The sequence below is a fragment of the Hoplias malabaricus genome, chromosome 10 (assembly GCF_029633855.1).
Source record: "Hoplias malabaricus isolate fHopMal1 chromosome 10, fHopMal1.hap1, whole genome shotgun sequence".
NCBI classification, from domain to species: Eukaryota; Metazoa; Chordata; class Actinopteri; order Characiformes; family Erythrinidae; genus Hoplias; species Hoplias malabaricus.
The window spans coordinates 28,373,572-28,395,283 of record NC_089809.1 but is presented as its reverse complement, the minus strand read 5'-3'; the positions used below and the strand labels follow the sequence as shown (position 1 = coordinate 28,395,283).

The 21,712-nt window shown below is 36.4% G+C and overlaps 2 protein-coding genes across 4 annotated transcripts; both read right to left on the bottom strand.

Moving 5' to 3' along the window:
- Positions 1 to 171: 171 nt before the first annotated feature.
- On the bottom strand, positions 172 to 4,662 carry taf12 (TAF12 RNA polymerase II, TATA box binding protein (TBP)-associated factor). 2 transcript variants are annotated; one of them, XM_066683037.1, is made up of 6 exons: positions 4,491 to 4,662; positions 3,053 to 3,266; positions 2,762 to 2,839; positions 2,244 to 2,358; positions 1,911 to 1,999; positions 172 to 1,817 (listed from the first exon to the last, which is right to left on the bottom strand). In XM_066683037.1, the coding sequence occupies exons 2-6, from the start codon at positions 3,221 to 3,223 to the stop codon at positions 1,782 to 1,784; spliced, it is 489 nt and encodes a 162-aa protein (XP_066539134.1). In that variant the 5' UTR covers positions 3,224 to 3,266; positions 4,491 to 4,662; the 3' UTR covers positions 172 to 1,781. The 2 variants fall into 2 exon arrangements, with proteins under 2 accessions (XP_066539134.1, XP_066539135.1); XM_066683038.1 differs by having other exon boundaries at positions 4,496 to 4,661.
- Positions 4,663 to 6,933: 2,271 nt separating this feature from the next.
- On the bottom strand, positions 6,934 to 14,867 carry ctps1b (CTP synthase 1b). Of its 2 annotated transcripts, XM_066682914.1 has the most exons (18): positions 14,667 to 14,867; positions 12,400 to 12,579; positions 12,147 to 12,317; positions 11,764 to 11,864; positions 11,559 to 11,675; positions 11,302 to 11,385; positions 10,501 to 10,581; positions 10,150 to 10,301; positions 9,920 to 10,052; positions 9,634 to 9,722; positions 9,326 to 9,420; positions 9,107 to 9,169; positions 8,980 to 9,023; positions 8,739 to 8,835; positions 8,581 to 8,636; positions 8,371 to 8,467; positions 8,149 to 8,293; positions 6,934 to 7,887 (listed from the first exon to the last, which is right to left on the bottom strand). In XM_066682914.1, exons 2-18 carry the CDS (start codon positions 12,563 to 12,565, stop codon positions 7,809 to 7,811), a joined length of 1,770 nt encoding a protein of 589 aa, XP_066539011.1. In that variant the 5' UTR covers positions 12,566 to 12,579; positions 14,667 to 14,867; the 3' UTR covers positions 6,934 to 7,808. The 2 variants fall into 2 exon arrangements, with proteins under 2 accessions (XP_066539011.1, XP_066539012.1); XM_066682915.1 differs by lacking the exons at positions 12,400 to 12,579; positions 14,667 to 14,867 and having other exon boundaries at positions 12,133 to 12,266.
- Between the last annotated feature and the right edge of the window lie 6,845 nt (positions 14,868 to 21,712).

Genomic DNA, 21,712 nt, shown 5'->3' with positions numbered 1-21,712 from the left:
AAATATTATGGTGAGTCCAAACTTTTTACTGGTAACGTATATCAATAGCATGCTTAGGTTTTAAACTGCTCAACTTTTGTACATCCCCAATGTTTTAGTATGAAAATATTTTAAATGGAGCATTCGCGTGTAGTTTTTAATGCACAGTTAATGTTTAGATATTCCAATCTTTTTATTCATGAATAAAATAACACAATATCTTAAGAACAACATTTAGCCAAAATGAGATCAGTAAAGCATGTGATCAATAAAGTTTCAGTTGCACACCACACACTGGTTATATTTGACAGATTTGACTAAAGTAAGGCTTGTGTCAGTGTTCTAGTAATTTTGGCTAAATTAAAACTGCCAAAAAATTGAAGATCTCTAAATTAGAAATAAACATACAGCAGCAACCGGTGCCCCTCTGTATATAGCCACCTTCACTAAACATCTCGGGTGTGTACAGCATTTTGTAATATGGGTAGGACTGAAACTGACCAATGTTACTTAAGTACAAAAGTACTGTGTATGTGTAAGTCCTCAATGAACCATAAAATACCTTCCTCAGAACCTCAATACAGTAACACATCACATACAATTGGAAGGAGAAAAAACAATTATGGTATCAACACCATGTATACTGTGGATACTCACTCTGTTACCTAGTTTTAATGGTATATTAGCATTGCTGCAATTTAAACATAAGTATAGCCCATAGAGTAAAGGGCACCATAACAGTTACTTGCAAAATATTTAATCTGATATTCACTAATAATAATAAAAGCCAATTATCCATATCTAAGTAAAGACGGGTTAAGGAAAGAGGTGTGTGCCAAATTGTGTGTGCACTAAGCACACTGAATGATAAAACTTACTCAACACTACAGATATAGAGCAAAAGAGTGATTTTGTAACGCTGTTTAAATGATTATTTATTTTGCTTAAACAGATTCCTGTGAAATTATGTTGCATGCAGAATTCGCTGATAACTGTATTAGTTCTTAACTCAAACAAGAGTGCCTTAAATTGGACGTGTTTAATCTGACACTGAGAGTGAAAATGTGTGAAAGACTAAATTCAAAGACTCAAATTTTGCATATAAAATATACTTTTAAGGAAATAACAAAATGGTAACTACACAATCCTTTTTGTTTTGTGCCACTCATATAACTAACCTAATCATGTTTCTTTTCAAAATGGCCACTTCTGGAAAAGTGGCACAATGTATCTATATATGAAAACAAGGGCAGGCATAAAGCCATGTCCAGTGCCCATTACTATTTACCACAACTAGAAAATATTTACACCCACACATTACAAATTAGTCCATTTAAAAATTCTCCCAAAAATGGACAAACAGGTGGATTCTGAAGAAATGAGAGAAATAAAAAGCTGTAATGATAAATATGCAGCTATACATTATTTATACATATTTTCAAAGTGGCTGCTGTAAAAAATAAATGCCCACAGTGATGGATCTATTCCAATCTTCATGTATTTCATGCAACATTTACGATTTATCAACTGTAGTATTTAGGCCTATTATAGTTTGGCCAATTATAATCACAGAAACAGCAAAGCACACTAATAACAGCCAAATACCAGCAACAAAGCAACAGTTTGGGTAAGTCTGTAAAAGTAAAAAATGTGAAGCACCAAGTATGACAACAGTGCTCCTATCATTTTTATGAGACTTGCTGTCTCTCAATTGCAAAATGTTCAAAATTACATATTTTCTTCAGAGGCAAAACCCAAAAAGTAAAAACAAGTGAAAAAATGTCTTGGTCTTCTCAATCTTGCTACTTTTTGGTCGTCTTGCGGATCAGTGCCATTCGCTGAAAGACAAAACACAGCAATTAAGAAAAAATGCAGTTCTTCAGCATGTCCAAGTTCTGTACATTTGTATTATTATAAACCTGAAGGTCTACCTGCTTGTGTGCTTCTGTTGTACACGCCTTCTTGTAAGGTCGGATTTCATCTGAACCAAAGCCAGGGATCCACATGTTCCACTGGCGTTCTGTGAAATCACACAACACGATGAAGCACTAAAATTAAATCTTTAAATATTCAACAACATGTTACAGACAAGACATAAATATCCAACATAATGTATTGGTATTATTTTTATTGAGAGCACATTATACACAATCTCACACAATAATTAAACAAAATCAATTAAAAAACAAAAAACAATTCCCATTTAAGAGATGCACAAGCTAATGCCATCGTTCAAATAAGCAAAATTTTATCAAGACACTCACCAAGGTGCAACTGGACGTCCTTAACCTCCAGTGTGTTGGACTTTCTGTGCCGGGCGAGCTGGCAGGCTGCAGTCACCACACTCTCAATGAAGTCATCAGCAACCTGCAACAACATCTGAAAGCACAAACAAATGTTAAACCACAATGGACTGTGTGCATAATAGTCACCAAGGTTTTCTAAACACATCACCAGATTCTTTACGTTTCTGTAGGTTTCCGGGTACTTTATCTATGTTTTTATATTTTCATAAGAAAATACAAGATATATATAAATCATTACTTCATGGTTATTCTCAACTCTTATTCTATCTTTATTTCACATGGTTGTAGAGAGTCTCTTTATAGTTCATTCAGTTTAAGAAACTTGCTTTGTGTCTCCTCAGTAGAAGAAAATAACTAGATGTGTTACCTTCTAATTATTTTGAAATTACACTTCCATGGAATACACATTTTTGTAATGATTTTCATTTCTACAGAGAATGAAAGAAAAAGGCTGAAATCCAAAAGTGATTAATTACCTCTTCCACATCCTCATCGAGCTGCTCATTGGGGTCAATTTCCCGGACTAGGTCTTGCAGTTTTTTCTTACTGAGCACCTGTACAAACAGTCATTTTTTTGTTCCTTATGAATAACTCAATGCAATCCCTAACTACATGAACACATTTTTATTAAATGTAACCTGTAATACGGAGGTACACAAAAAACATCCTCATTTGAAACAGTACTGATGCGCTTTCATACAATTAAAGATCAACTGAAATTGCTCAAATTTCATGGAAATATGTCACTTAATTGGAGACAACCTTACCTGTGTTCCCTCTGGGCTGATTCGTCCAGCAGGCCCAGGTGTGCCCAGAACCTTTCCTGGGACTACAGTGCTGTTTGCCATGCTGGTGGTGAGGGGTGGAGTTGAGGTGGCCTCAGCTTTAACAGCACTGTACAAGTTGGATCTGTTGGTCTGCTGTTGATACTGATTCATGCCAAACAACAGACAGCAGTCATGAGCCTCCACGTGGGTTTAACTGAAATAAAAAAATTATAAAGGACACCTCTTATATACAGCACTGCAACAATTTAACAAAACAATTTAGAGACAATACATTCATTTATCCATTGAGTATTGTGAGAATTTTTGAGAAGCAAACAAAGAAAAAACTATTCAACAGAAAACTACACACTAGCTTCTAACACAGAGGTATATTATTAAATCCATCAGTGTTTAAATGGCCCAATATTCCTTTTAAAAATAAAAAAACACTACTCTAAACTTTAATGCTTCCATCTTTCAAATCTTAAATTATTGTAAAAGGTGTCTCAAAACAAAATCTTAATACATTTGTGTACATTTGTCCATTGTGTGGGTTTGAATATATGTGAGGCTGCCAAGAAAACAAACCAGAAAACAATACTTCTGCAAAGTGAACAGGGCTTAACCCTCAACACAGGCTGAAATACTAATCTAACAAAAGAGAATAGCACTCTAAGAAGTGTGTGGAGCATCACAGTGTGATGGTTAAACCCTGGACAGTTGCGCGGTATATAAGCGCGAATAGAAACGAAAGAGTTAAACAGTGGTTTAAGTTTGCCTTGGGTTTAGTACTGCTTAGTTAAGAGCTAATATACATCTATATTAACAATGTCAGGGCGACAAACTGGTGCTAGTACAACGCACACTAACTAGTTGAATTTAACGTGAATAAAATAGAATCTCAACTCTTGGGAAGCTGTCTGAGGAACTGGGTCTAACGTCATCTTTATTTGGAGGCTATTCCAACGTTCCGTGTTTGCTATATTAAGGTGGAATAGACATCTGAAGCCGAAAATGTGTATTCAGCGTCAGCTGTTATTTAGTGTTCTTGTAAGAAACATTAAGATCTTCAGTTATCATCATTCAACTATCAGTTATTTTCGCGCAGCAACGTTAATCTTCAATGATGCTAACATTAAGAGGACGCGCTCTGAGACCGGAGATCTGCTAAAGCTAACGGTGAATGAGGGGAACCACGTCAGCTGCCCTCCATCAGTCACTGTCATATATTAATATTCTGAATGTAGTCTACATCTTTTACATTAATATGAGTCTCTCTGTGGTCTGGGGTGTATTATTTGGTTTATTCCAACCATTACACCGAGCGGTCCAGCTACTTTCGGCGTCACGGTAATGGCTAACGGCTAACGATAAAAGGGGGAACTGACACATTTTACAAAGAACACGTTAAAATACACAATAGGAATACATACTATACCTTACTCTGTTATTTATCCTGTATCATCATCGTGTGTATGAGCAGCTAAAGTCCAGATAAGACCGCTATTCTTCAGATGTTTACAGACGGCCGTTAGCAGTATTTCTGAGCCGAACACTGGGAATAAGAATTCCTACAAAATAAAAGCCCCCTTGTAAAAGAAAAGAATCGTTCAAAGAAATGAGGCGCTGACAACAACATCTGTAGAAACACAGTTAAAACACACACATATATTACAAATATATAAACATATAAAATATGTGCAATATTTTTTTTAACAAAAATATGTATCAAAATAATCATGAAACACAGAATCAGTCAAAAGTATGTGTTTTACCATGACATGGTGGAAAAAGTATAGTGCACAAAATAAGTAGTCAACGCTATGGCTGATCACTTCTGCTTTAAAATGGCAATGTTCCACAAAAACAAAAAGGCCTTCATTGGCGGAATTTGGACAGCCAGTGTGGATTTGGGGTGGGGCTATATGCATATTTATTGCACCTAATGAATTAAGGTAAAGAATTTATAAAGTGACTTTATTATCGGAAACTACTTGCAAGTAAGAAAATTTAAAACTTGATACATCTTTTCAGGCATATATATATATATATATATATAAACTAAGAGACAATGCTAACATTATTTCTTTTTGTTTGTCCATCTGTTCCGGGTGCTCTCCGTACCAGCCGTGACCATGGGCTGGATAAGCAGTTGCAAACAATTAATCAATGAATGAATGTTCGTGCATCTACAGAAATGTGAAAAAATCTATTAAAGTTTAAAACTTCGATTAGGGGCGGCACGGTGGCGCAGCAGGTAGTGTCGCAGTCACACAGCTCTAGTCACCACAGACTGTGGGTTCGATTCCCACTCAGAGTGACTGTCTGTGAGGAGTTGGTGTGTTCTCCCTGTGTCCGTGTGGGTTTCCTCCGGGTGCTCGAAAAACACACGTTGGTAGGTGGATTGGCGATGTGTGTGTGTGTTGCCTTGTGAAGGACTGGCGCCCCCTCCAGGGTGTATTCCCGCCTTGTGCCCAATGATTCCAGGTAGGCTCTGGACCCACCGTGACCCTGAATTGGATAAGCGGTTACAGATAATGAATGAATGAACTTCCATTAGTGATTTGGTAATTGTGAGTAGAGAGTTAAAGATAATGTTGTCACTTTTTTTACACCTCAAGATGACAGCTACAAAACGATTGTGAGGTTCCTCCTGAGAATAGTGTCTCTCACTGCTCCAGGGAATTCTCCCCTAAAAAAACTTGTCCATTAACTTCAGAATCAAGGAACACATAATTAGCAAGAATTGCATAATGCTTTACGGCACTCAAATGTGTTTACCTTAGTACAAAAAGAATCTAGCTCAGTATTCCCGGTATGGACATTATGGCTGAGGCCAGAGCAAGGAGGAGAAAAATAGCGAGAGCGGATATTCTGGAGTTAGAGTTGAAAACCGACATGAAGACACAAGTTGGAGTGGTAAGGAGGTTTTTGAGAGTTATCGAGTATTGAGTTTCCCACTGCTAAATGTAGCCAAGTTAACAATACATTATAGAGTTAAACATTCAGGTAATAAGTGCTGTTCTGTAGTAGATGTGTGGTTGTAATGTAGTCAGGTTTTTGAGAGTTACTTATGAATGAGGGCCAGGGGTAGTGCCTGCTAACTTTAGCTGGATTAGCGTACTTTTCAACTTTGGACAGAGATTCTGGTAATGTGATTTTCTGTCAGTTACTATGTGGTTATTATGGCTATTGAGTACCACCAAAGTTACATGACTGTAATAAAATGATTCAGTGTATATTATAAGCATGTAGTCAACACCATTTTATTTGATTTCACACATTCCCCAGGCTCAGCATGAGGTAGTGTGAGTGTGTTTTTCAGAAGCCTCTAGAGCCGTTTGTGACCACTGTGAACATTCCTCAGCTCAGGTGTGTATGTGAGAGAGAGAGGTGCACATGTGATTTTGAGAGGTGAGAGGGGTGTATGTGAGGCTTGATTTCACTACAGTACTGTAAACATGAATTACAGAGGAAGGGTGAACTCTGGAGACAAAAAACACATTTTACATAGTACTCCTTTAATATGGGATTTGTCTTCTTAGTGTTTTTGGCACAAAATATGTGAACGATTTCTGAGATGAAAACTGAAAAATCAGTTTTTGTTTATATGCATAATGTAATTAGAAGTATAGAGGACAGTGTTGGGGTCATGATAGGAGAAGGGTGGATGAGCGGTGGGTATATACATATATTCAAAATTAAAAGGTAATTGTAATAAGTTGGTTGCTGATTTTGCGATAAAAAAATGAATGGCAAAAAAGAAATTATAGAGGACAAAAATGAGTCAATTCCAAAAATGAAAAACAATCAATATATATACATATCGTATGCTGTGGAATAATTTTGGAATTTTTGGTTATATCCATTCAAAAGTCAGTAAATTACATAATTTGCAGCTTTATTTTACAACACAAAGCAAAAATAGAAGCAAAGTTACATTGAGATTTTGGGGCACATTCTATACCTTCAACATAATCATAGTGTTCAACCCTGACTCTTAATCTGCTTCTTTTTAAGATTTATTTGACATACATATATGATACACACCTACAAGCTGAAAAATGCAAGGTTCAGTGTAGTAAAAGCTTTCAGTCACCAAGGCTATACACTTTGTAACAGCGATTGGAACTGATTTTTCAGACACTTTCAGATGTTGAAAGCTTTCAAGTACTGCAGATATGCATTGAAAAATATTCATGTGTGGCATAACGAATAAATTGTCAAATTAACCATAAGTCCAACATAATTCACTGGGGATTTCATCCAACAATTCCAATTTTTCAGACCAAGAAAAACATTTTAAACTAATCCAACTCACCAAAATATATTAAGATTTTTTTAAAAGATCTATTGGTTAACTACATATTTATGGAATTTTACTCACCAATGTTCAAATGATAATTATGCACATAGTTATACATGCATACATATATAGTTCATATTTATTTCCACAAAATATGAATAGTTATAAAAACAACATTTGATTTCAATCGCTGCAAGCTAAAATCTGTTTCTTATGATGTAGGGATGATTTAAAAATCTTCTGAAAGGCAGCCATTCACATCCAGCTTCAATGCATAGCTCTCTGTAAACAGTCTGAAACACTGAAACACAACAGTCTGATTCAGCTTAAATAGTTATAATAAGATCACCTCGCATGATAGTTTGTCTTCAGCAACAGCAGTTAAAGATTTCTGTGCTTTTTTCCTCCATTTTCCTTTGTCCATGTCTATATTGTGGGGCATCATGCCTTCTATGACACTGATGTGAATTTGAGTTCACAGAGTTCGGAATCTGGAGAGCTACTGCCACTGTGGTCACTGTATGTGTCTCTGAAGAGAAACAGACACAACATGTCTCAAAGTAATTTCAACAACAGCATTCTATGTTCCACATTTAAATATCTTTCCTTACTGAAAGACTGCTATCAGGATTCATCAATTTTGACAACACTGTTATCAATATATCAATGTTGCCAAAGGTCAAATTATATTAAAGGCAGGTCTTGACTTCTTTATGAGGAAGTTTTGCCTTTTTCACAAAAGAGTGAAACAAATGAAATAAGACAGGTCAAATTAATCAGACACCATTACCGTGGAGAAAGCCTGCATCCTTTGAGCAGGTAGCTCTGAAGTTTGCCTGCAGCTGCTAGAAGCAGTCCAAAATAGGGAGGTGAAGGCTTAATTGGGCGAGAGGTGAACTCTGGATGGTACTGCACTCCAACAAAGTAAGCATGATCTGACAAAGCAAAACAATTTTAAGTTTACCTAAATGTTAGGTAGTATATTTCTTTGTGGTATTGTACTTTTACAAACCTTCAAGTTCAATGACTTCCATTCGCTGACCTGCCATGTCCTGGCCTACAAAATGGAGTCCTTTCTCCTCAAAGTGACATTTTAAGTCTGGATTCACCTGGAGAAAATAGCACACAAAAGCAATTCATGAAGTTCAGATATATACACACACACACACATTATAAACATAATTTCACATAATATAGTAGTATGTTAGACTTTTTTTAAAACCTCAAAGCGATGTCTGTGCCTTTCTTCAACATATTCTGCATCTCCATACAATTTTCCTATAACATAAAAACAGAAAATATTTTCATCCCAGCAATGATACTCTGTTTATAAATAAATATTTTCATCATGTCTCTACTCGTATCCTCAAAAAGATTTACTGAGAATGCTGGAGTTGCTTTTGAAGATGGTTCGCCTTTTCCCTAATCTCATAGTGCCTCCCATTTGTCCAGGATTATGTTCAGGCATGTCAATCACCTGCATTAACAAATAATAGGATTCCTGATGCCAGTGTCATTAATACATAAACCAAGTGCTTCAGCAGCAGTATTGTCTAGGTCCTACTAGTGTTACATTTTCATCATGTCATTGTTTAGTGTATGTGTACATACTAATACTTACTACAGGGTGCTTTGTTTCAGGATCAAATTCTGTAGAGTTGGCATCTGTCCAATGACAATATATGACTGAGTATTAAAACTGACTTTAGTATAACACAGCAACTATAGAATCTTCTTAGTCTCATTACCTTGCCAGTCAAGCACATTACGTGCAAATTCACAAACAGCAAGCTGCATGCCTAGACAAACACCTGCAAACCAAAAGATTTTTGTTTATTGTGTATGTTGACAATTACACACAAACCAAAGGCTATCTGAGAAAAGATTTACATGGAATAACACAGAAATAATGGAAAATACTAACCATGATTTATTTTCTAATTACTAAAAGTTTAGGTTTTTTTTACCTAAAAATGGCTTTTTTTGCTTCCGTGCCCAGTTAATTGCCTGAATTTTCCCTTCTGTTCCCCGTACACCAAAGCCTCCAGGTACCAAAACACCACTGAAAAAAAAAATAATAATAATAAAACAAAAATAAAAAACAGTAAGATGAGCTTAAGTTTGTTGTATTTTGTTACTGGACCAATTTTAATCTACAATTTAAAACTGTTAGTGTACTAAAGACTATTAAATCATAACAGCAGAACCCACACATCCAACTGTTGGATCTAGGAGTCTAGCTGTGCATTTTGGAACAGCAGGCTAGGCCACTTACTCAGCACTGCAGAGTTTTTGCCAGGCTTCATGGTACTTCACTGGCTCTTCCTGTTGTGTGTTTTGCTCCAAGTCTGCAGAGTCTATGTACTGAAACAGAGGGCAATTTCTGAATAATGAAACCAGTAATTCACTGTCCAAATTAGCAAACATGCCAGCATACTCCTTTGGACAGAGGGTAGGCTGACAGGTCAAAGACATTCATGACAAAAAGAAATACACAAAAATAATGAATTCATCATGAGCATCACAAACAGGGAAATTCATTAATAAATAACATTCCTTACTTTGACTTCTAGCTTGTAATTGATTGCAAGAGCAGAATGCTCTAGCGCTTTAATGACTGAGGCATAGGAGTCTGAAAACTTGGTGTACTTTCCCACCAGTGCTATTGAGGTGTGTTCCAAAAGCCGGTCAGACCTGTGGAAAAAAGAGGGAAAAAAAACCCATATAAATCACACATTCTTTAATTACTGGTAAATAATTTTGAGCATAAGGTGATGAAAGAGATCTCCACCTATCTGACATTTCTTTCCACTTGGTGAGCATTCTGCGTGGCTTCATCTCAATGGGTAAATCTAGTCTTCTGCAAAAATATTCTACCACTCCCTGGTCCTCCAAAAGCAAAGGAACTCTGTAGATTGAGGACACATCGTGTACGCAGATCACCTAAAAGAAGAAAGGTACACCATCAAAACACCATTTCTAAGAAATAAAAATTTTAAAGACAACAAATAAACTTCTTGCCCAGCCACAAGCATGCTTTAAACAACAATAAATACAGGTCAATAAAAACAGAGCCAGCACAAGGCAGCAATCTCCATCTCACATTTCCATTAGACTTTAGGGTTAATCTATGTGCTGATACCTGCTCTGGCTCCACATGACAAAACATAGAGATCTTCTCTTTCACCGCAGTGTCCAGAGGTGTGAAGCATCGACAAACAATCTACATAAGAAGAGAAAATCCTGATGCTCTTGTAAAGAACACTGAACTGCTAGAATATTGAGGCTAGGTCAGAAACAGAGTACAGACCATAAATATTAGAACAGTGGCATATTTTGTTGATTTGACTAGAATATTCTAGAATCTAGAAACATTAACTAGAAAAAAGCAAGTGTATTGGCTTTTGAATAAAACTGTAGCCAAGTTTCCATTTAGCTATCTAATTAAATTTCAGTGCATAAATGAAATGTTTCAAAATATTTTAATGTAACTATCCAGTCAGACTGAGGGTCAATCAGAAATGTTAAGTTAATATTTGATAAAGAAAAAGAAAAATATATAACTGTAACATGATGAAAAATTATTGACTGATTAGTTTTGCTAGACAGACTGGATAATGAAAATGGAATCCTTATATTGTATAAACTGTAAACATTACTTTGAAGGCAGCAGATGTGCAGGGAAGTGTGATATCCTGTTATCACTTTTCCTGATGTCAGCTGGCATTTTTAATTCATTGTTTTGGCTTTAGAAAGCCCCTAGAGGCTTTGCATTCACTTCAAAACATCATGCAAAATAAAACAACATAACTGTTCTTTTGAAAATTTTTTTCTTTTGAATATTTGAAAGTGTGTTTTGGGTTGTTGGAAAAGCTGGTGGTATTACATGTTGGTGCCCATTACTCCAGTGATACACAAATAAACGGAAGGGCTTTAAACTCACCAGATCTGGAGACAGGCCCAGCCCACGGAGCTCCCGCACACTATTTTGCGTGGGTTTAGTCTTCTGCTCTCCTGTAGTGCTGGGCTGATGAATAAAATAAGAATAAGCCAATCCCAACATATCATAAATCTAAATCTGACCATTTTATTGTAACAATAAACATAACCGATTAGCATGCTTGGAGTGTAAACAATGAATGAGACGCATATGTGGAGAAATAAAACATAAAATATTCAGGACTTTGTGTTCCAACATACCTGAGGAACAAGACTAACATGAATGTTGCAGAAGTTCTCTCGTTTCACCTTGAACTGAAATTGCCTGAAGGCTTCAATGAAAGGCATACTCTCAATGTCTCCAACAGTACCCCCAAGCTGTGAGAAACAAACAAAATTATAGAAATCACCTCAACATCACCCCACAGCTAATTTATTTTAAACACATCTAAAAGAGTCATCATACCTCAATCACACAGACTTGTGGCTCAACACCATCATCGTCCACTGAGATTTTAGCCTGACGCATGACCCATTCCTGAATGGCATCAGTTATATGTGGCACCACTGTAAAGAAATTAGTCAAGCACAATTACACCTGACAAAGAAAACACTTCATATTTGAAATGTTAAACCCTTATTAAATACACTTGACAGAAGCAACACAGTAAAATTATACAGGTTCAGAAAAATACTGTCTGTAAAGCAAAGGTGTTTAAGAGGTCAGAAAGTGTATTAAATTTCAAGTTCAAATTGCCAATGACAAGATTCACAATAAATTCACTATTCTTTCAAGTTTTATAGTTTCATGGTCCTAGAACAACATTGTACTCACCAGTAAAAACTCACCTTGCACAGTTTTGCCAAGATAATCTCCTCTTCTCTCTTTTGTTATAACAGACTGATAGATCTTCCCAGTAGTCAGGTTATTGTCTTTGGTTAAGCGGATATCTAGGAAGCGTTCATAGTTTCCCAGATCCAAGTCAACTTCACCACCATCGTCCAGCACAAAAACTTCACCTGTAGAACAAGACATTTGTCAGCAGAAGTGATATTCATTGTAATATGTCTGGTCACATATGGTATTTGGGAGCAGACTCACCATGTTCATAAGGTGAGAAGGTACCAGCATCAATATTAATGTATGGATCAATCTTGATTGCAGTGACATGAAGTCCACAGGATTTAAGTATTGTCCCCACACTACTGGCAATGATGCCTTTACCAATTCCAGATATGACACCACCGGTGACCAAGATGTACTTCATTTTAGATTTATAACCTAGACAACAAAGAAAATTTGTTATTTCATATTGTTTCACAGCATGAAACCCAGACTCATTTTCATATTGCCAGTGAAACCTTGTGGAGCTACAGAACACACCCATGAACTTTATCTGTGTTATTTTAATAAGTTACTGAAATAAGCCCTTGGGATGCCCTAAGGAATAATACCGTTTAAAAAAAACAGCTTGGGCGTGAATTCCATAGTTTATGCTGTTATAAGCTTCTTTGTTTGTTTGGTGTTGGTTAAGTAAGGTCACCCATACCAGCACCAATACACAATAATGTTATACAACCACAGTTATGTTAGATTTTGATACTCGATTTTCGGGCACCAATAAATATTCAAGGTACCACTTTAAAATAAGACTAAACTTAAAAGTTTATAAATGGTTTAAAAATATGTCTAATACGTGGTTATTAATTAGACTGTAAACACCTTAAAAGTCATTAATAATAATTAGTAACACAGAGATAAAAAGGGAAACAGTTACCTCTTTGTCGTCTAATAGTGAAAGGGTCAGAACTTACTCAAAATGTCAAGGTAAAGAATAAGCTAAGACCAGAGAATGTGAATTTAATCATTTCGTATGTTAAGGTACACCACATTGTCATCAATGTCTAAAAAGACTTTCTACCGGAGGGTAACTGAATAAATTTGGCTGTCAAACATATTACAAAATACGTGCTGAAGCAGACAGGTTTAATGTTGAATGATGGAGAAGACAAATGAAGGTAAGTATCCAGAGATCTGAGATTAAACACTGTAGATGAACGTGGATTCACAATTTGGCAAACAGCATGTCACTGTTGCACTTTCTATCTACATGTTATAACTGATTATTAATGACATTTATTTCATTTACAACTTACGTAATAACTATTAATAAAAGATTGTAAGCTGTTTATAAACCTTTATAATTGTAATCTTATTCTAATTTGGTGCCGTTTTCAGTAAGTTTTGATAAGTAAGGATGTGCATGATTAGCCTGACCAGTCTCTACAAGGCACAGTTTTAATGTTTTGTGTTAAATTAGCTGAAAATGTATTACATTTTAAATATTTCTCAATAAATTACAGACATTTTATTTTACTAAAAAAATAAATATCTGCACCAGTGTTGGCTTAAATTTTATATTGAATTTCAAAATGTCCTAATTATAAAATATGTCGGTATGAAAACTGTATGTGCATTCTTCCCAATCACTCCCTAACACGACCAGTCTGATGTTTATTAACACAATGAAAATAAAGCTATTGAGAATCTACTGAAAGTCACCTGTTGTTAACGGCGACAAGAAAAATAAATATTTTTTCGTATTTAAGCAAATAAAGCTAAAAACGCGGGTGTGATTCGCTGTAATCAGAGTCTACTAATGAGTGTACTTTGATGCGATGTCAAAAATGGTCTGTTTTTTTTAATTAAACAGGGGTCTGTGTTCTCGCCTTTATAATGTGTGTGTGCTGTGAGATCCGCCCATTCTTTTAAATTTTTGGCGCCGGACATAACAAAAGTAAAACTAAATTTACATTAGTCGTTAAAAACTAGTTTTACTGATAGCTGGTGATTGGTTAATTGTGTAGGTTACCTCGCTGCTCTGTGATATTATTCAAAATATGATTAAATTTTGTTAACAGGATGATTGTCATATAAAAAATATCTGGTCTTGAAGAAGGTTGAGGGACGGGCGGAGGTGTGGCGGTTAGGTGGAGCGGTTTACCACGAGCGGGAAAATAAATTATTGCTAGCTACGGCTAATATCAGTTAACTACAACGAGGATTTCAGGACACTGCACAGAAATAAACCGTTCCACACCACCCTAGGCTAGAACCTAAGCTTAGGAGTTTAGAAACCTGATACGGTACGCGGTGTGTCGGATATCACATGCCAGTGGAAGCGCCAAGGTTATATCGTTGTATCCTGGGCTCGACTGGACAGAGCATCTATAAGTTGCGGCAGTTTGAGTTAATCACCGGGCAATCGTGCGCTGTAGATTATCGTTAAATTATAATTACACAATAATGCAGGCTTTTAAGATCTGATGTACAGAACTAAACAAGCATGGTCTTTGTTTATCTCTTACCCGAAACACCGACAGCTGTAGGATAACTGATTCAACCCTGTGAAGATGAAGACGCTGTTTTCTCCTCCTTTTCAGTGGCTCATCATACCCACTGTGATCTGACAGACAGCGGCACAGTCACAACACGTGCTGTGACCCGAGTACTCAAAATACACACTCACACCGTAGATCTACACACACTCTACACACCCACACCACAGATATACACACACTCCGTTCACTTCGCATACACACTCCATAGACATAATGAAGAGTCGGTTCTACTACAAAGCCTTTATCATTCTGAGTTGCAACACTTGGGGAAGACTCAGTCACAGTTTCAGAGCCTCAGTCTGACACATAATTCACATCCCTATGATCAGGACCATCTGGAAACAAGGGGGGTAAACAATGTTTAAAGTGGTTTATTCCATACTAGAATTTATGTATCGCTCCTCGAGTGTCGATTCCGGCTACTAGAATCGAGAGTCAGGGTCGTTCATCATCACATTAGGGGCGGGTCTTTGCGTTTACACAAATCAGCGGGAAAAAGAAACCGACGCCCCATAAGCCACTGGTTCCGGCCTCTGACGTCCTTCGTGAGTATTTTAAAGAGACAGCCCAGACAAGACATTCAGCTGAGCTCCATGTGTTGTAAACATGTTTACTCACACCTTCCAGTCGACTTTCAACGGTCTGTAGAATAAGATATCTAGAGATCTCTGTTATATTTGCCATTGCATATTTTCCTTAGTTATGTCGTTGTATTATCTCTGGATGTATCTCATTTTAAAAGTTATGTTGAGAACTACCCGTATACATTTTTATTTTTAATCTATTACACAAATCTCTACAGATTGTATTTGATTTCTTTTTTCCATGGAAGTGAATGCATCATCAAAGCATTTCGATGCTAGTTCTTCAAGGCATGATATGTATGTGACACTAAACTTTTTTTTTTTTTTTGATTTTCCAACATTATAGTACATTGTAGTAATGACAACTTAAATATTATTAAGATGGTCCTCTGACCTGTAATAGGGAGAATAGCCCCTCTTTCACTGCTCTCCCATACTGCTTATTTAAACAACTATGCAATTTACGAATCATGGGACGGTGAATAAAAATTATTATTTACATTTTAAATCATGTTGATGGTTCTGACTCTGTTCATGTTAGAGTTAGGGTTATCTACTTTCTGTTGCTGATGTCTGTGATTCACTCTTCTTCAAACACTTTATTATATTCATGTATACTATTCACCACATGTAGTGTTTGTCAGAACTTCGGCAACAATAACTGCCAAAGAACTTCTATGATTTCCTTTATATATTTCATTATATTAATTAGAAGATTTTTTTTTCAAACATTGATTTTACAAGTTCAGTTACAGAATGTTCAATGTTTATTTATTAACTGTTTTAACTTTAGTATCTGAAAATGTTTTGGGGGCTTATGGCAAATCTTCTGGGGCTTTAGAACCATAAACCAGCCCTTTGCTCCTACGCTGTTGCGAGAAGAATCTAGCTCAGGTTTTCCGGTAAGGATATTATGGCAGGGACGGCTGCAAGACCAGTTCAAAAGAGTTAATAATGGACTGGTTTTTAAAGAAGCTAAAACAGACATGAGGACACAAGACAGATACTTTCTTCCTATTCGACCTGTTGGACCCTGTAACATTACTGTTTATAACTGCAACGAAATGCTAAAAAGGAAAATGATACAAATTTTAATATTAATAAAATATCTTTAACTGCTCTTCCCAAAGTAACTATGCTTAATAATAATAATAATAACTATTATTATTACTATTAGTAGTAGTAGCAGTAGTAGTAGTAGTAGTAATAGTAGTAGTAGTTGTAGCAGCAGCAGTAGTAGTAGTAGTAGTAGTAGTAGTAGTAGCAATATCAGTAGTAGTAGTTGTAGTTGTAGTAGCAGTAGTAGTAGCAGTAGTAGCAGTAGTAGTAGTAATAATAGTAGTAGTAGTTGTGGTAGCAGCAGTAGCAGTTGTAGTAGTAGTAGTAGTAGTAGTAGCAATATCCGTAGTAGTAGTAGTAGTAGTAGCAGTAGTAGTAGTTGTAGTAGCAGTAGTAGTAGTTGTAGTAGCAGTAGTAGTAGTAGTAGTTTTAGTAGCAGTAGAAGTAGTAGCAGTAGTAGTAGTTGTAGTAGCAGTAGTAGTAGCAGTAGTAGTAGTAGTAGTTGTTGTAGTAGCATTAGTAGCAGTAGCAGTTGTAGTAGTAGCAGTAGTAGTAGCAATATCAGTAGTAGTAGTAGCAGTAGTAGTAGTAGTTGTAGTAGCAGTAGTAGTAGCAGTAGTAGTAGTAGTAATAGTAGTAGTTGTTGTAGTAGCAGCAGTAGTAGCAGTAGTAGTAGTAGTAGCAGTAGTAGTAGTAATAGTAGTAGTAGTTGTTGTAGCAGCAGCAGTAGTAGTAGCAGTAGTAGTTAGTAGTAGTAGTAGTTAGCAGAAGTAGTAGTATTAGCAGTAGTAGTAGTAATAGTAGTAGTAGTTGTTGTAGTAGCAGCAGTAGTAGTAGTAGTAGTTAGTAGTAGTAGTAGTTAGCAGAAGTAGTAGTATTAGCAGTAGTAGTAGTAATAGTAGTAGTAGTTGTTGTAGTAGCAGCAGTAGTAGTAGTAGTAGTTAGTAGTAGCAGTAGTAGTAGTAGTTAGCAGCAGTAGTAGTAGTAGTAGTATTTAATAATAGTAGTAGTTAGTAGTAGCAGTAGTAATAGTAGTAGTAGCAGTAGTAGTAGTAGTAGTATGATGATTTTTATTATTATTTATTTAGAGATAATTTAGAGTTTTTAAAAATACAGGATTAATGGGATTATGGGATTTCTAAGGTAGCGAATTATATTTCTACGCTGCCTTCAAAAATCAGCCAAACGAAAACCTTAGCAGGCAGTATTTTCTACAGACATTTAATTCAGACACACCTGGCTACCTCCCTCCCTCCCTCCCTTCCTCCCAAACACGGACTAACAGGACAGTGCTTATTTAACAAGGTATAAGTGTATAAACCTGTGAGCTCAGTCATATGACTGCTAAAGAGCTAAAAAGTGTGGGTCGTTGCTAAGGGAGACAGGAGGGAAACCATGGCTGGGGCAAAACAGATGGATCCAGACATACTACCTGTTGTTCTACCGTTCCGCCCCATATTTCATATTTGTGTAATTGTATTTTGTGTTTGTTATTTATTTGTTTATTTAACTTCTATACTGTGACTTTAGAAGTAAGCTGGGTATCAATCTTCTGTCAATGATACAATGCCACTGCCCTGGCCTCATTCTCAGCAGGTGAATCTGTGCTGTGCCAAGACATATTTATTAGAAATATATAAATATATTTCACTGACAATGGGAAAAGCAATATTGGATTTCATTAAAAAAGTTATAATTTGATTACAGTCATATTTTACTTTGATATTATTTGCTTGGACAAATAAAACAGGCCCGCTCACTAGATGGCGCCATATCTTAATACAAAACACAATAGAGTCGTTCATGTAATTTACAGTTTGTTTTGTTTCTTTCCCCATTTATCTATCACTAGCGGTTTTCAGCTTACAAAATCATGCAGCTAGAAGAATGGTGCTAGTTAGATTTCTTTCAAAAGAAAGCCTAGTCTCACTGGCCTATACTAAACTCTTACCATAAATAAAAACCCTGTTACAAGAGGTAAATAATATTTCAGGCAGGAGTGGAGTTGTTTCTCTTGTAGCAGCTGGCTTTAAGACCGTCTAATTATAGCGTATACCCAGACTTAGTCCGGTGGCTCCTGAATAAGGTTTGTGTTGCACAGGCATTATATAACTACCAGGAGATAATGATTATAGACACAGGACTGCTTTAAAGTCAGGTCTGTAATGGAGGTAATGTTGCTGATGCATGCTATTGCAATACTGCAGAGCAAAATATACAGCAACATATACAGAAATGTCTACAGTGGTCATTTAAGTCCAGTTGGGCACAAATGAGCACTGTTAGAGTGGATATGAATCTGGGCATCCATTCCTCTCAAAAGAAACAAATAATTATAATTTTAAACAAGAATATAATATACACAAGCATGCTGTCTTTTAAATATATGCAATTCATTACTGACCATAAAGTAAGATCTATGTCATGGAAAAGCCTGATGGAAAACGTATTACTGCACAGGCCTACAGAAAAGTCATTTTACTGGTATGACCTAAAGTCTGTCAAATATTCATTTTAGCAGGGCTGTGTACTCAGAAACCACCCACAACATCTTCTTCCCAGCCAGCCGCAGCCACAGCTTACTAGAAAAACAATGTGGCAGTTGGAGGGTGTAGTCCACTGTGTGTCCATGCACAACCAGCATCCTCCCTATGCCTGGATAAGCCTAATTTGATTATGGGGGTGGGGAGAGAGAGAGAGAGAGAGAGAGAGAGAGAGAGTTAAAGAAGCTTGCCATGTACAGGCTTATGGTAATTACATAAGCTCAATATCTGATCTAATATCAATATCAGTATTAATTGGTCAGCCAATTCTGTTCTCTATTTCCTGCTCTGTTCAGTTGTGGCTCTGTTCTTTCCTAATAATTACAATAATGTAGTTATTTTAGCTGACATCAGCACCCCTCCATTGCTGTGTGGCCGGGGAGGGCCTCAAATTAGCAGACACTGAGTAATTAAATGAAAACATGTGTATGTTTTTGTTTTTGCTCTGCTTTGCCGCCCCCCAAACTGCCTTATTCACTTTAATCAGGAGCAAATCTAGGCTTTCCATGCAAGCAAAAGGCTCTGTTGTATGTCATGTACAGGGGACGCATACTAACGTGTGTGTATTTGTGTGTGTGTGTTTTGTGTGTGTTCATAAGACAGTTATGATGTAACTTTTGAGGCACAATAATATAATCTGAAGGTTCCTAAATGGTTATTTGCAGGTTGAACACATGGTTTAACTGCTATAATTGCTATAGAATAGTGGTCCCCACTGTGTTTACTGTACTGTATATATGGGGTGGCATTGGGGTACCATTCTGGTAGGATTACACTTTGACCAGTTCTATTATAGAAGCTTCAAATTATCTGGAGGTTATTAACACATGCAAGCTTCATTTACAAACATTGTTCTTTGAAATCAGTCCATTAAATTTCTATGGTATCACTCATAAGAACCCCTTTTGGCATCTTTAATATTCTGAATGTTTTTAGGTCATTCATAAGCAAGTTTAAATGTGAAATCAGCTTTACAGTGTTCTTGTGCTCACGCTCTCCCTTATGGTCTGACCTTAATGAGAATCTTGGAGACCTCACTTGTTCTTTGTTTCATGAAGGTCACGTATAAAGCCCAGAACTGAGGAATATATTGCTCTATCATGTGATAAAACAGAGGACTCCTTAAATACATACCATGCTCAGATGCCTAACTCGTACACAACAGGCTCTTTGTCACTAAATGTGTTATCTAATCACTTTTTTTTTGCATGTCTTGAACAAAACGCAGTCTTTCAGAGCAACAGACACTTAGACAACTTTAGTGTGAGGATATTCTGGCTATTTCACAACTGACTTCCATATTTATCATCATTTAACTGACATTTTAACTGTTATCTAATCTATGTTTTATGCATCATGGTGAGGGTGGGCTGTGTTTTTTTTTTCTTTTTATTTTATAAACATAATTAATTTTCCTTCCATGATATATTTAGAGTAAAGCACAGTATTAGGGAGAGACCCTAATGTAACTGAGCATTTTATTTATTAAAATGTGGGCTGGGCAGAGGGGCTTGGGGAATAAACACATATATTATTGGTTATGTTCCATACTCACTGGTTTCTGGTGGTCTGATGAAATTAGAAGGCATTTTAGAATCATTAATTTTTAATGGAAATGGAAACTTCTGAAGTTTGTTTGTGTGTATGATGAATGCCACAAATATGTTAACTACGAAGGTAAAAAACATCAGTTTTTCTTTACTTTGTCTTTCATTTTTTCAAAAAACCACTTTGGTCAGACACCCACTGCAGAATGCATTTGTGATTGATATCACCGTGTGGGCTTGGGAATATTTTGACAAACCATTATCAGTAAACACTCTTTGTCACCGCTTCTACAAACACAAGATAAGACAAGATCTGCACAGCAGAAGCCAAATGTCAGTGATGTACAGAACCACACCTGATCTGAAACTAATGCTGAGCTGTATTACTGTCATATAAAAACTTACTTCCTTTTTTCCGCAGTGCATCCTTAATACTGTTGTGTGAACATATCATGACCAGGATACCTCCAAAAAATGGTTTGCTATATTAGTTTATATAACAATTACAACCACTATTTTGTTACACTATATTAACAGAAGAAAAAGTTAATGTCCAAACAGTTTAAATGTGCAAATGCAAGTCTTGGAGATGAATAGAGAATATGATATCAACACAGTTTTAAAAATTACAGTTATATTAAAATAAGGTACAATTATGTTCCCTAACTAAAAGCACAGAGTATGTATCCTTGAGGGTACCACCAGAGTGACTGTGTTTGTGACCGTGTATAATGTTACAGTTTCTTGTTGCTGTCACACAATTCCAAGGTTTTAAGTTTGAAAGCATTATTGAGTTCATCATTATATAGAATGTACATCATTTCTACCCAGATTCCAGTTCTAATTCCACTTTTCTGAACTCATTAGTTTGCTTATGTGCACATCTCCACCCCCCCATTTTTCTCTCTTTCTCTCTCTTTCACACACACGCACACACACACACAGTAAACAGTATGAGCTGTGGAGCACTGCTGACTCACCACCTGTCGCCCAGGTGCAATTCCAAGTGACCGTGTCATCTCAGGTAGGAGTCAACACGGCGAGGGAAAATAACCCACAAATCCTCAAGCCACGTGCAGTCCAACACAGCCTTAGAGTTCACAATGCACGTTTTTCACTCTTACAACATAAAAATAAATACAAGTTGAACCATTGCCCTGGGTACAGCCCTGTGTGTCATAATAAAAAGTCAATCCATCTGTCCATCTTTATCAATCCATAACAGATCCTGAGGGAGCTCATATTTTTAAACATAGGCAATTTATATATCTGCATTTTTG

Coding starts and splice junctions, on each gene's coding strand:
- taf12 (XM_066683037.1), bottom strand. CDS start 3,223: ATGAATCAGTATCAACAGCAGACCAACAGATCCAACTTGTACAGTGCT. Junction 2,840..3,052: donor TCAGCCCAGAGGGAACACAG/GTAAGGTTGTCT, acceptor CTGTTTGTACAG/GTGCTCAGTAAGAAAAAACT. Junction 1,818..1,910: donor CAACAGAAGCACACAAGCAG/GTAGACCTTCAG, acceptor TTTGTCTTTCAG/CGAATGGCACTGATCCGCAA.
- ctps1b (XM_066682914.1), bottom strand. CDS start 12,565: ATGAAGTACATCTTGGTCACCGGTGGTGTCATATCTGGAATTGGTAAA. Junction 8,468..8,580: donor GGCACAGACATCGCTTTGAG/GTTTTAAAAAAA, acceptor TATTTTCTCCAG/GTGAATCCAGACTTAAAATG. Junction 8,294..8,370: donor GGAAGTCATTGAACTTGAAG/GTTTGTAAAAGT, acceptor TTGCTTTGTCAG/ATCATGCTTACTTTGTTGGA.